Source organism: Scylla paramamosain, chromosome 9 (assembly GCF_035594125.1).
Source record: "Scylla paramamosain isolate STU-SP2022 chromosome 9, ASM3559412v1, whole genome shotgun sequence".
Lineage (NCBI taxonomy): Eukaryota > Metazoa > Arthropoda > Malacostraca > Decapoda > Portunidae > Scylla > Scylla paramamosain.
Window position 1 is genome coordinate 11,978,000 of NC_087159.1, and position 13,724 is coordinate 11,991,723.

General features: G+C 39.0%; 1 protein-coding gene across 4 annotated transcripts in view; it reads right to left on the minus strand.

The window, feature by feature from the left end:
• LOC135103610 (uncharacterized) overlaps positions 1-13,066 on the minus strand; it is a 44,401-nt gene extending 31,335 nt beyond the window's left edge. Inside the window, exons 1-6 of one of the 4 annotated variants that reach the window (XR_010270132.1) lie at positions 8,652-13,055; positions 4,810-5,161; positions 4,234-4,347; positions 3,789-3,971; positions 2,536-2,603; positions 1,872-2,388 (exon numbers count right to left, since the gene is read on the minus strand). Coding sequence is in view for 1 of the 4 variants with exons in the window: in XM_064010088.1 (XP_063866158.1) it covers positions 3,819-3,971; positions 4,234-4,347; positions 4,810-4,836 (294 nt within the window). In the remaining 3 variants the exon portion in view is untranslated. Of the gene's footprint in view, positions 1-1,871; positions 2,389-2,535; positions 2,604-3,378; positions 3,972-4,233; positions 4,348-4,809; positions 5,162-8,651 lie in introns of those variants that run through there. The other 3 variants (XM_064010088.1, XR_010270134.1, XM_064010087.1) reach the window with 3 other exon arrangements.
• Between the last annotated feature and the right edge of the window lie 658 nt (positions 13,067-13,724).

Sequence of the window (13,724 nt, forward strand, 5' to 3'; positions counted from 1 at the left end):
AGGCACCCTCCTCTCGTGGCCACCTGCGCACCGCCACTCCCTCCAAGCCCGGTTCCCGCTCTACAGTCAATCGTAACGTTAGCTGACAGGCCACGGCAGTAACACATTGTGTCATGGAATACTTGCTGCATTACATCCTTTGACAAATTTTCTTCATTACAGGTTTATGTGCACAGACATCACCCTCAAGCAGTTTTAAAATTCAAGAGACTGTTGTGGCCCCTTATGAAATCAAGCGCGCCCCCACTCTCTCAGAATACACTTCTTACGTTCATCTGGTACGAAATGGCCTTGTCACTTACGATCACCCCTTACAGAACAAAATTCAACGCAACTCCACTGATGCAGAGACGACCTTCCTGTTGCTTGAGGTGGCAGCGGTATACGGTGTTCACACAAAACCAAAGTTAGTCGTGCTACCTTTTCTTAGTAAAACCCATGGGGTCTAGAACGAGTGGCAGCATTAGTCACAGTGACTAACATAATGTTAGTCAATTTGTGACTAACTGAGCACTCAACCTGAGTATGGTCTTACTCAAATATATCTGACTAATGCCTTCGTACTGTTCACTGCTTCTACTAACCACATTAGTAAAGTGGATCATAGGTTAGTCAATTAAATGACTAATTAGTTAGTCTTTCTTAGGCAGATGATGAATCATTAGTACCTTTAATACTAGCAGCTAGCTACTGCTGTCTCAAGGTTAGGGAAAGAATAGGTAATAAATTCAATATATTCATATACAATTAAATGTTCCCTCCATTTCATTGCATTAAAAAAAAATAAATAAAAAAATAAACACTATAATTTTTATCATCTATAGTATAATATGCTTTTCACTTGAACATTTAACAGAAAGCTCCCCTCAAAACTGTAATGATATATAAAACAGATGTAAAAAATAAACTCCATTAGTAACACTTCATCCTAGCATGAGAAAAAAAAAAAAGCAACACAAAAACAACCTGTTTTGACAAGCCATTAAGTAAATAATACACATTTGTGAGTATTAATCACTAAAACTTGCAATGTAGAAAAGAAAGTAAGCATCTCTTAAGATATGAATATTAAATCTTCCTCCCATTCATAAACTAAAGGAAAAAATATGTAAGTAAAGTTAACATAAATTAAATGTAAGGAGTTACAGACTCTGTAAAGAATAATTAATTAGTCCACTGCTAATCATTATATCACAGTACTTTTAAGAAACTTAGGGAAACAACCAGTGCAAAAATAGACATTTAACCTTATTTGTACAAGCTTTTAACCCAGATCATATCCATATGTCACCATTAATCCTTTAAAGCCACACAAAAAAAGAAAATGAGTATTTCTATGGGATATACTAACTAAACAAATCTACAGAAATGCTCAGAACAGTAATAAAGAAGCTTCACGTATCACTTGCAATAACATAGAGAAATAAAAAAAAAAGGTAAAAAATGCATAAAAAATCAAATAAAAATATATGCATCATATGGTACATGAAGAATACTTCCCAATTTGGAGAGAGAGAGAGAGAGAGAGAGAGAGAGAGAGAGAGAGAGAGAGAGAGAGAGAGAGAGAGAGAGAGAGAGAGAGAGAGAGAGAGAGAGAGAGAGAGAGAGAGAGAGAGAATGTCTACTCTCCATTCATTATATATATATATATATATATATATATATATATATATATATATATATATATATATATATATATATATATATATATATATATATATATATATATATATATATATATATATATATATATATATATATATATATATATATATATATATATATATATATATATATATATATATATATATATATATATATATATAAAACATAAGATAACAATTCAGTAAGATTTCATGAATACTGGGTTGGGGGGAAGGGGAAGTACAGGTATTTCCTTTTCCTTTTAGAAAACTTATTAACATAATGTTATGTATTTATTTCACTGATTAATCTTTAACTAGTAATTGACTAGTGTGTGTGTGTGTGTGTGAGAGAGAGAGAGAGAGAGAGAGAGAGAGAGAGAGAGAGAGAGAGAGAGAGAGAGAGAGAGAGAGAGAGAGAGAGAGAGAGAGGGGCATTATGTGTGGAGTTGAATATATTTGGAAGCAGATTTATGCATTTTTGTAGCTCAATTCTGTCTTTACTTCATTGAGTTTTACAAGTAGAGATCTTGTTTTTGAAGTGTTACCTTTGTCATACTTGATACCTAAGAGATGGGATGTTGTGAAACGGAGGAAATGTTCACAATTTTTTTGGGTGTTCAATATTAAACACAAAGCCCTGCTACCAATGAGACTACAGCCATAGAAATACATGTTGGTTCAGCTACAAGTGCACCATCAAATACACACTAGACTGCCCTGTTCTTAGTTCTTCTTCTGTTACCTTAAAGAAGAAATAATAGTGTAAACATTAATAACATTTTGACATTAAAATAAAATTTATATGTAGATGTATATCTTAAGGTGATAATATATTCAGAAATTTCAATATATACACACCACTCTAAAATCAAAGGTACTGAAATTTAACCTTAGTAAAAATGGAGTCTTTCCTTTCTCCAAGCAGGTGAAGTAACCCCAATATAACTAAGCAAGCATCTGGTGCAAATAAATAAATATATAAATAAATATGATAATAAGTAAATCAAATAAACAAAAGAAAATTAACTGTGTAAGGAAAAAGTGAAGATATGGTCACATCCAATAGGACAGTCCACTAATTTGAGTACCAATCTTTTAAAAGTCTCCTGTAATTATTGCTTTATCACATAAGAATTAACAAAAATAAAGCTCCTCGATGGTTCTACTAATTATATGAATGACAAGCATTTTGATTGAATGCTCAGAACGACCAGTATACTAATGATTTTTGTCCTTTGTGTCACAGCAGCAAATCTTTTGTACGAGTATGCGGTTATGTTTTTTACTTGAGACACTATTTGGGTAATATCATAATGCAATAATGCTTTGTCTAGCAAGTCCTCGTAAGAATATGATGAGTACTGATCGAAAAAAAAAAAAAAAAAAAAAAGAAAGAAAACCCCAGCTGAACCTACATGCCCCGACATAACGCACTGATGTTCCGAACTCCCGATTCTTCTCATCATATCAACCAAAACAGTGTGAGAAGTCCTGAACTTCATCACAACCATGGAAGAAACCTTTATCAGACTGTTTGCACTTGCGCTAGTGCCGGCAAAGGTGACTCCAAGAATTCTATCTCCACACGAATTAGTGACCTGTCTTATTGGACTGCAAGGGAAGAGGATGCAGCTAACATTTCTAAAAAGATTGATAATATTTACATTTTAAATTTCAAATTGGACAGCCTATTGGGTTTATTTACACTAGAAATAATGTCTTTCCTTACGAGAGAGAGAGAGAGAGAGAGAGAGAGAGAGAGAGAGAGAGAGAGAGAGAGAGAGAGAGAGAGAGAGAGAGAGAGAGAGAGAGAGAGAGAGAGAGAGAGAGAGAGAGAGATGCTTTACACCTATTAAAATCTTTAACATCACTTATGCTGCAAACAATTATTTAGCCATAGCACTCAGCCAAAAATTTGATAGCAGAGCAGGAATTTAACAATTAAATTAGTACCTTTATAGAAATTGGTGCAAGCATTACAGTTAGATAGGTCATGCTTAATACAATGTTTGGTTTTTGCATGCAGCATAGTTTCATGAATACTAGGCTTATAAAAGTGAAAGATGCATTGCTAATGATGAAAAGATACATATATTAAATTGCTACCAGCTACTGAAATGAACAAATTGAACTAGACATTACTCGCATTGACTTTCATCGTGGTCATAGAGTTCAAGTAAGGTTTCCATATACAGAGGAACTGCTTTTCTTTTTTTTGAGAATGGCAATTATTGGGAGCCTATATTTCTCCAGCCCTTTCAAAACTGCTACTCTTGGGTCTGGTTCATCTGCTTGTGGTTCTAATCTCAGGAACTCCTTGATTATCTGTAAAGATATAAGCATCAAATAATTATAAGTGAAGGTTACAGAAATGAGCATCTGCAATAACTGTACTTAGTTATGAGTGCTTATCTCCCGTCACTGAGGCCTTTGAGCCTGAGAGGGAGAATGGAAGTACTGGTAGTTAAATATCAATTACCTACTATAAAATATAAATAGCTATATATATTATAGCCCTACAAATAAAGTTGACAATTAGTAACAATATGTAGCAAAATCCATAAAGTGTACATATATACACACTTACGCCATCAAAAGTCTGAATCCACGGGTACAAGTTCAGGATTTCTGCTACAAGAATGTTCCCATTGATTATTTTTTTGCATCTCTCAGAGAGTGTCAACTGCATGAGGCATTCAGCCTGAGGAAAATCATTAAAGTAAAATTAGTTTTCATAAGTTGACTGTCCCGCCAGCCTCTCTCTCTCCTTCATATATATATATATATATATATATATATATATATATATATATATATATATATATATATATATATATATATATATATATATATATGAGGCGCGCGGTGCAACAACGACGTAACCGTGAAATTTTCCATTTCTCGGTTACGTCGTTGTTGCACCGCGCGCCTCATATAATATATATATATATATATATATATATATATATATATATATATATATATATATATATATATATATATATATATATATATATATATATATATACGAGCATCATTTTTCAGTGGCTATCCACCAGTACCATTGAAATTGCTTACATAAGAGCAGGTATTTTTAAACAACACCAGTAAAGAAGTCTCTGAAATATAAAAGAGATAAATCAAGCGTACAAATATCACATACCTTATCTAACTCAGGATCTTTCTTCATCCAATGTAGAGCAAGCCACTGTCTATGTCTCTCTAATGACTCATCATCTTATGAATGGGGCCTTGGTGGAAGGTAAGCCTTTACTCCATACATCAGTGGACACGTAGTCTCTTTTGGCGCTATGCAAGGGATCTTCTTTTTACTCGACGTCACCTCAGTCACTGAGGAATCCTGCCTCTTTCTTGAATTCTGAAACTTGCGCTGGATGCGCAATTTCCATTGCAGCTGCAATTCATGCTCCTCGAGATCACTGTTTCTCAGGATGGCAGGAAATGATGTCAAAACAGCATTTGCCATATTCATATACTGTTCTGATGTTGGATAGCTGAAATATGATAATGATAATAATAATAACAATAATAATAATAATAATAATAATAATAATAATAATAATAATAATAATAATAATAACATATTATTAATAATAATGTCACAATACCTTGATATGTAATAATGATGATAACAATAATAATGATAATATCAATCTAGCTAACTATATAGATGGCTTAACTCCTTTTATTATATTATTATTATTATTATTATTATTATTATTATTATTATTATTATTGTTCTTCTTCTTAACAATCACCTAATTGTGCTTTTGTCCCAGTGAAATTGGCAGATAGTGGGTACACTATCTAAATAGTACGCTCAAAGGTGGTTTCACACCTATCAGTGCCGTATTAGTATCGTGTAGTGTCAGTGATATCCATGTCGCTTTCGTGACGTCTATGCACACATATCCTTTCAGACGTGGAGTTGGCTATGATTGTCATAATTCTTGATGAAGAGCAAGATGCTTGCTTAACAAAAAATAAAGAAAAGAAAAGTGGGTACATGAAACGTGGAAGAAAAAGAGAAACTGAAGGAGATTTTGCTACTCTGTATGAGGAATTAATTAATGGTGAAACAAAAATTTTCCAATACTTAAGAATGTCCAAAAACTGTTTGATGACATTGCTCAGTGATGTGTGGTGTGGTGTGGTATGGTGTGGTGTGTTATGATGTGGTGTGGTGTGATGTGGTGTGTTGTGGTAAGTATAATGTACAATGTGATTAATTACATCAATTAAAAAGAGTATTTATCACCATTTCAATTTCTTCTATTTTATTTCAAACACTTGTCCGACATCCGTGAAAATTTTTAAAATACCAGTGACGACGATATTCTATTTCACGGAACGGAGACGTAACAATCACTTCAGTCAAAACACGGTACTTCGCTGGACGTGTGTAAATGCTTCCACTGAATTCCAAAATGATGAATTTTTTTTTACTGACACTGAAGCACTGAACAGCACGGAATGAATATGGCACTGATGTGTGTGAAGCGACCTTAACCCGTATCCATATTCCCGAAGTCTGGTAATGTTTCGGCCCATTTACTCTTGTAGCGGTTAGGTTAGGTTAGATTAAGTTACGTATTGGTAATTTTGTGCGAGAATCTCAATGAGACTATTTTAGGGAGAATCCTACGGTTAGTTTTGGAGCTACAGCCTAGTGTCCATACAGCCTGGCGGACGACTCCTTCCAGACTTCAGGAATATGCATTCTGGCCCTTCACAAGAACTGACATCAGATCCCGGTATGAACACAGGCGGTGCATCCCATGTTCTTTTGTCTTTCTTCTCATTGCCTTCCCATTATATATATATATATATATATATATATATATATATATATATAACACTCAACATCCCTACATGCAACAAAACTTACCAAAACACACTCAAAATACACTCAAAACATCCAAAACACAACCAAAACACATCACAACACCCCAAAATACCCACTACACTCACCTAAACACAACCAAATATTGAATATTCACTCAAAACACCCCGTAACATCTAAAAACATCCAAATAACCCACCCTAACCACGCTAAATTTATCCAAAACACACTCAAAGCACCCCAATATACCTAAAACTCATCCAAACAAACTCAAAAGATTTAAAACACCCAAAATACACTACAACACCCCAAAACTCATCAAAACATCCAAAACACACTTAAAGCACCACTCAACACCACAAACACGCCACAAACACACCCTTAAAGACCCAAAACTACTTGCACACAATCAAATACACCTCAAAAGACCCGACACACACATCCAAACTCACCGAAACACTTAAAACAGAAAATAAACCCAAAACAAACTCACTACACCTCAATATACCCCCAAACACACCCATAACACACAAAAACATCCCACAATATACTCAAAATACCCCACACGACTCAAACCACTTACAATATAACTAAAAACATCCTAAACCACATTTAAAACACCCAAAATTCACCCAAAACACAATGATAACAGCAAATATACACCCAAAACACACCTAAACACCACCAAAACACACTCTAAACACCCCACAACATTCCTACATACATCCTAAACACCTAAAACACCCAAAACACACCAATTATTACAGAGAACTGCAGCGCAGCAAGGGAAACTAAGCTAAATATTGTTTACCTGTTTTGCCTCCTCCTCCATTTCTTTTTATTTCTTCCTTCTCCTCTTTCATTTCTCTTATTTTCTTCCTTCTATTACAACTATCTACACGCCTGACTTTAGAAACAGCTAGAAATACTTCGAAAACACTGGAAATTACGGTAAATATTGAGGAGACACTGGAGCAGACCGAGTCCGGAATCCTTGATGACGTCACAGGCGAGGTGCCGGCGCCCCGCTGCCATACGTACGTAAGGTATTTCATTTTGAAATTGACCCATAGAAAAAATGAAGCTAGGCTCGAATGCATTATATATTCTGACTTGACAATTACTTTAATTAATATTCACAATATCAAAACACCTCCAGTCTCAGTAGTTATAAAGAAATATTATGTGAAATATGGAAAAAGTGTTGGAAATTTTGACACCATTAAAAACACTGAAAAGTCCACCTATTCCACTTTACACTGGTAAAAAAACATTTTAAAAAATCTGAACTATTTTTTAAAATAATGCACACTTAGTTACAAGCTACAATAAAAAAATAAAGAAGCTAAAAAATGACAAAATCACCACTTTCAACGGGACAATAAGCCTATTCAAATTCCACATACTTAACTCAACAGGAACGTAACATACTTTAAAAATCATAAACGATTTTTTGAAGCAATAAAATCTTCATTAAAGCCTCAAATAAAAAAGCCAAAAACCAGGCTGGGTAAATTTCACCGTACAAACTGCCCCTTATTTACATAAAAAACAACACCAAATTCGGCACATTTACTTAACTGAAGCAAGAAAAACACTTCAAAAGCAACGAAATATTTTTAGAAACCATAAAATCTTACTATACAAGCCAAATAAATTAATTCTGAAAAATTTAAAAAAATATTGGAACCAACAAGCCGGAACAGGTGCCAGTCCATCATGGCGGCCCTCGGGGGCGACCTCAGGGGGGGAGCCGGCGGCCATGTTGCCTTATTTATTCCTATATAACACCAAAACCAGGCAATGACGGATATATCTGACCAGCGGATATGAAGGCTAGACATGTGGATCCATCTTGTGATATGTTAGGCTTACAATAAGTGAGAGACGAGGCAAATAATGGATAATAACACAGCTGACGGCTTGTTTACATATTGGCGAACATTAAATATTTGAATAAATTTCCAACTCTTTCCAGACTCAGACGTAAACAAAACCTAAATATAAATAATTAACCCCTAAAAAAACTAAATAACGAATAATGAATCCTAAATAAACGAATACAAGACACTACAGGGAGGATTAGGGTGTTGTGAAGGCAGTAAGGCTGACTGAGGAGAGACTGGCCCCGCTGGACTCACCTTACGTACTCGTGCCTCTCTGGTGATGCTTGACGGTGCTTGGTGCAGGAAGAAGGTGTCGGGAAGACGGAAACACTGGTTAATAGAGCGTGTAGGGCAAGATTGACCAGTGCTGACCAAAACACTGCAGCCAGCCAGCCGCTCGCCGTGGTAACTCCCCAGCGCCACCTGTCACTGATCCAACACCCACCCACCCACACACACACACACACACACACACACAAAAGTTGACATGCTATCAAATAATATGTCAAATAATATAAATATCCTCACTTCCTGACTCTCCTTTCCCCACTCCACCCCCGATAAGTGATTATGAACGCAATCTTCACTCAGTGCGGCACCGTGTCACCGCAGCAAACACGAACCAGGGCAGAATAGGCTCAACTGAAATGCTCCTACTCTCTCTCTCTCTCTCTCTCTCTCTCTCCTCACGACTGTTTTTCAAAGCTATAAAGATGATTATCAGGGTTTTCAATGGTGTTTCTCCTGTTATTAATGTAGAAATGTTGTTAATCTGTCACTAAAACCGTAAAAATACCCTTGAAGACCTGTGCAACTACTGACAGAGAGAGAGAGAGAGAGAGAGAGAGAGAGAGAGAGAGAGAGAGAGAGAGAGAGAGAGAGAGAGAGAGAGAGAGAGAGAGATAACTAGCAATAACACTCACACACACATACACACACCAGTGCATTTATAAACCTTCAAATTTCCCGCACTTTTTCAATGCCTAGGAAGGAGGGAGCGCGAGAGGTAAGACGAGATATTCCACAAAGCCTAACATTTTCCCAAATATTACAGGACGGAGGGCAGATTTTCCTTTATGTTTTACTGACGTTCTACAAAAAAAAAATAAATAACTAAATTACCATCGAACAAAGAAACAAGGGACAAAACATAAATAAACAATAGAAAAAATATTAAAACAGAAGAAAAATAACCACCAAAGAAATAAACTAACAGGAATGTCACGTACAGATGTGTGTGTGTGTGTGTGTGTGTGTGTGTATAGGGAAGGACAGTAGAGGCATCGAAGCGTCTCATCTCATCCTACCTCATCCCTGTCCCCTCACACACCTGTTCCCTGATGTCGTGGTTGCCTCATTCCCCTCGATCTCCTTCACCCACCACTGCTCAAGGGTAAGCCAGCCATCGCAAGGTCAGTGACAGATCCTCACGTCCTCACGTCCCACCACTACCACCACCACCACTACCACCACGCTTCTCCAACAATGTTACACCAAAAACATCAACGTGGTCGCAAATTTTTAAATACGTTTGTTGGATTGACGTAAAATATCAGGTGATGATTTTAGGCTTATACTGGCTTATGATAGATAAATTAACACATATATAGAAGATACAGAGTAGGATGCTACCAGTTAATCCTCCAATTTTCGATTATTCTTTTCAACCTTGCATTTTGGCCAGTGTCCCTCTTACATAACGGAATAAATAAATAAATAAACTAACCTACGAGTATAGCATCAAGGATCAAGGGAATTTCGCAGATGCATGAGGAACTAATACAGAGTTTTCATACACACTATATACCTATCAATAAGACGCACATAGGTAACAGCGAGTATCAATATTGACAAAAAAGGAACAGGGGCAATGGTGACTCACAAGCAACACTCACAAGTAATAAGCAAAGACAAAGGCGCAGATGGTGGTGCTTCAGGTGAAGGGCAAGTCTGACCGCTCCTGACGTGTTATCTGGTCACAGTTTGGCTCAAAGACACAACCCTGGTCACAGATGTTTTATACAGTAAGTAAACAGCGGTCATAAAGTAATATATTGAACTCAAGACTGCACATGAGCGGTAATGAGCCTAACTGCCTCTAATTGGTGGACAGAGTTTAGCGCCTTTGTGTGTTTTACAACACACAAATGGCCTCACACTAATGATTTAACACTTTTTTCTTATTTATCTATCCACTTTACATCTTTATATCTATTACTTTATTATCTTTATATCTACACTGAGACGTCTTGATGTGTTTTACTATACGAAGGACTCTCCTGAACTAGACGAGGTCATACTTTGATGTATAATTTGGAAATCAGCTATTTTTTTTCTATTAAGACACACGCAATTAAACGCTGATTTCCGGACGTGTCACTTGCGATCATACCACGTACTCTCGTGGCCTTGCAATGCGCGGCTGCTTAACGGGATGCACGTTCTCTACTTATGATACAATTTATTTCCGAAACGTGTCATTTTTTTTTTTTTCCCCGACGTCCACTCAGAGGTCAAGCATACGCAGCTCACTGGCCCTTCCTTCCGCCTCCATCTTTCACTTTGTCCTCTAAAACCGTGGGGAGAGTACAGTGTCGCCCCACACACTCGCCACTCACTTTTCCTGCCTTTCTTACACTCTCGGGCGCCAGCAAGGCCTAGTACCTTTATATATAATTATAATCGCTGGGTCTGTCATGTATACTCTGCTCCAGGCAAATTATAGGTTAATGCACTTCCTCCTCCCATGGATCAAGAAATTATTTTTCATCAGGGACTTCAATGCCCGTCATCCAGAGGTGGGGGATCAGGCCATGCTGAACAGGAATGGGCGCTACTCGCTGCGGTACATTCAAAGCAACAACCTCACTTGCTGGGACGTCAGAGGAGCTACTCACGCTCATGGTGGGACCATGGACCACATTGTCACATCCGGCCTGGTAGCAGCCCGCGTCTCGGGTACCTCCACTCCTGCTCTCCTCTCTGACCATGTGACACTCAGCTTCCGGTACTCCCTTCCTGCTCAACACGACCCTTCTCATCAACATCATCACATCACCATTCCTCCAAAGTACTGCCCTAATTATATAGCCTATATGTCTGCTCTCTTCCCCATATTTCAATTGGCATCGCCCGAGGCACTATACATTTCTCTTGTGGATGCAACACATACTCTCTATTCCAAGTGTGTTTCCGAAACACTTTTCACAGTAAGAAAGATGCATACTCCTCTGGCTGGGCCCTTGATGAGCGCATTTTCCACGCTGAAAGGACAGCGAAGCAGGATGGCTTTCTCTTCCAGATGGATCACACGCCCGACAATCTCCGTCGATACTAGGCATCCCGGGATGCCTTACTCAACATGCAGGGCTGTGTGAAGACGGCGTCTTTACGAAAGTTTACAGACAATATTAACCAGCAGACGAGGGTGGGGACCATGTAGCAGCCCATTCAGAGAGTAACAAGACAGAACCCTGTTAGTGCCCTCCATCACACCCCCGGGAGTATGCCGAAGGTCTTCATCTGGGCTGTTTCCTCCATTCTTCAGGGGTTGGAAATTGATGTTCCAGAGGCAGAACCCTTCCCTAGCCCCACCCCATCTCTCCACTACACCCAAACCTTCAAGTCGCCTCTCCCTACTCTACAGAGGCAGCTGACGATAGAGGCCATCGCCACAATATTGTCCTCAGGTCCCGAGCTGCTCAAGGTATACACTGACGGATCTCTACAGCCAGAGGGAACAGCGGAGTGTGTTGTTTTCCCCTTGATGTCGAGTAGCCACCACAAGGCTGGATCGGCCGCAGTCTGCCTGTCTCCTCCAGCTAGACGTAGTTAGCCTAATCTGCCAGCGGGGTTTTAATGCCTTTGTGATATATGGGACTCCAAGTCCGCCCTTCAGTTATCTCTTCCCCTGAACCTGCTTCATATGTAGTACAACGCATTTTGTCATTCATGGCGTTAGTGCGGCAACGTGCCTTGATAATAAATATTTTGTGGATTCCCTCACACGTACCTCAGACACAACCCACAGTGACATAGTGGACAGATTAGCCAAAGCTGCCACGTCGTGGTGCTGATCCATCTCCGTCACCTTCTTGCAATTTGTCCAGAGTTCGTGCTGATGCTTTCCGCTCCTCCAGACAGCACAGAGACCATCAATGAGCCAACAACGTCTCCATCCAGCATTACGGCGCCTTCCGCCATCACCACTATAAGTACCGGTGCCGGGGTCTCATGGTGACGTGGCACAATGTGATAGCAGCCAGGCTACGTCTGGGCTACTGGCCACTGTGGCAAGTATCCGGGGTGGAGGACGAACCCCACTTCACCTCGTGCCTGCCTTGTCACTACTCTAACGACAACACGCTGGGACACTACTGCCACCACTGCCCACAGCGTGACGGCCTGCTGACTCGGGGACTTCCATCAATAGACGACTTCGCCATCTACTTGCGGATAACACCCTAGATGAACTGCTCACTCGATATTTCCATCTTGGTAATTTGCACTGGTGTCACTCTGTTTATTTCTGTATGATATTCTATCCCTAATAGTACTGTCTTGTTATCTTTTTTAAATGTGTGTGTGTGTGTGTGTGTGTGTGTGTGTGTGTGTGTGTGTGTGTGTGTGTGTTTCCCTTTTCCCTTTGTGACAAGCATAAATTCATCAAATCAATAGCTCAATTCATGTATTGGACTGACGCCTTGTACGCAATAAATTGATTAAACAACAAGTCTCTCTCTCTCTCTCTCTCTCTCTCTCTCTCTCTCTCTCTCTCTCTCTCTCTCTCTCTCTCTCTTTCATGCAGGACAGGTGTGCATGACCGGCCAGTGAGTGTATGGCGGCTGATAGGAGAGCGATAAGCAAACCCGTCGGGCAGGTAGCGGCAGCATCCCGCGGCGGGGCAGGAGTGGGAAGACCCGAGCCCCGGAGAGGAAAGCTGCTGAGTCTTTCTCTTCATACAACCCTGAACCGGTTCGTCAGGTTACTTCATTTTGGCTGCTGCGGTGGTGTATCTCTGGGGAGCAGGACGGAGAAGAAGGGACAGGTACTATAGCTGTTTTGAGAGAGGTAAGGAGAAATGCATTTTTTTAATAGGGATACAAGAAAGAGGTGTTCATAAGGAGATGAGGTACGGCTTGTGTACTGGAGTGTATTAACGGTAAACAGTCGAATAACATAGACCCCACCCTTCCACTGTGTTCACCGCTTCTCTCAGTCGTAAGTCCTCTGCTATGCTGCGAATCTATCAGTAGTCAAGCTTTGTTAGGAGGCTGTCAGATGAGCGGAAGAGATGAGTTTGAAAGACACAACAAAACAAAATAGCAG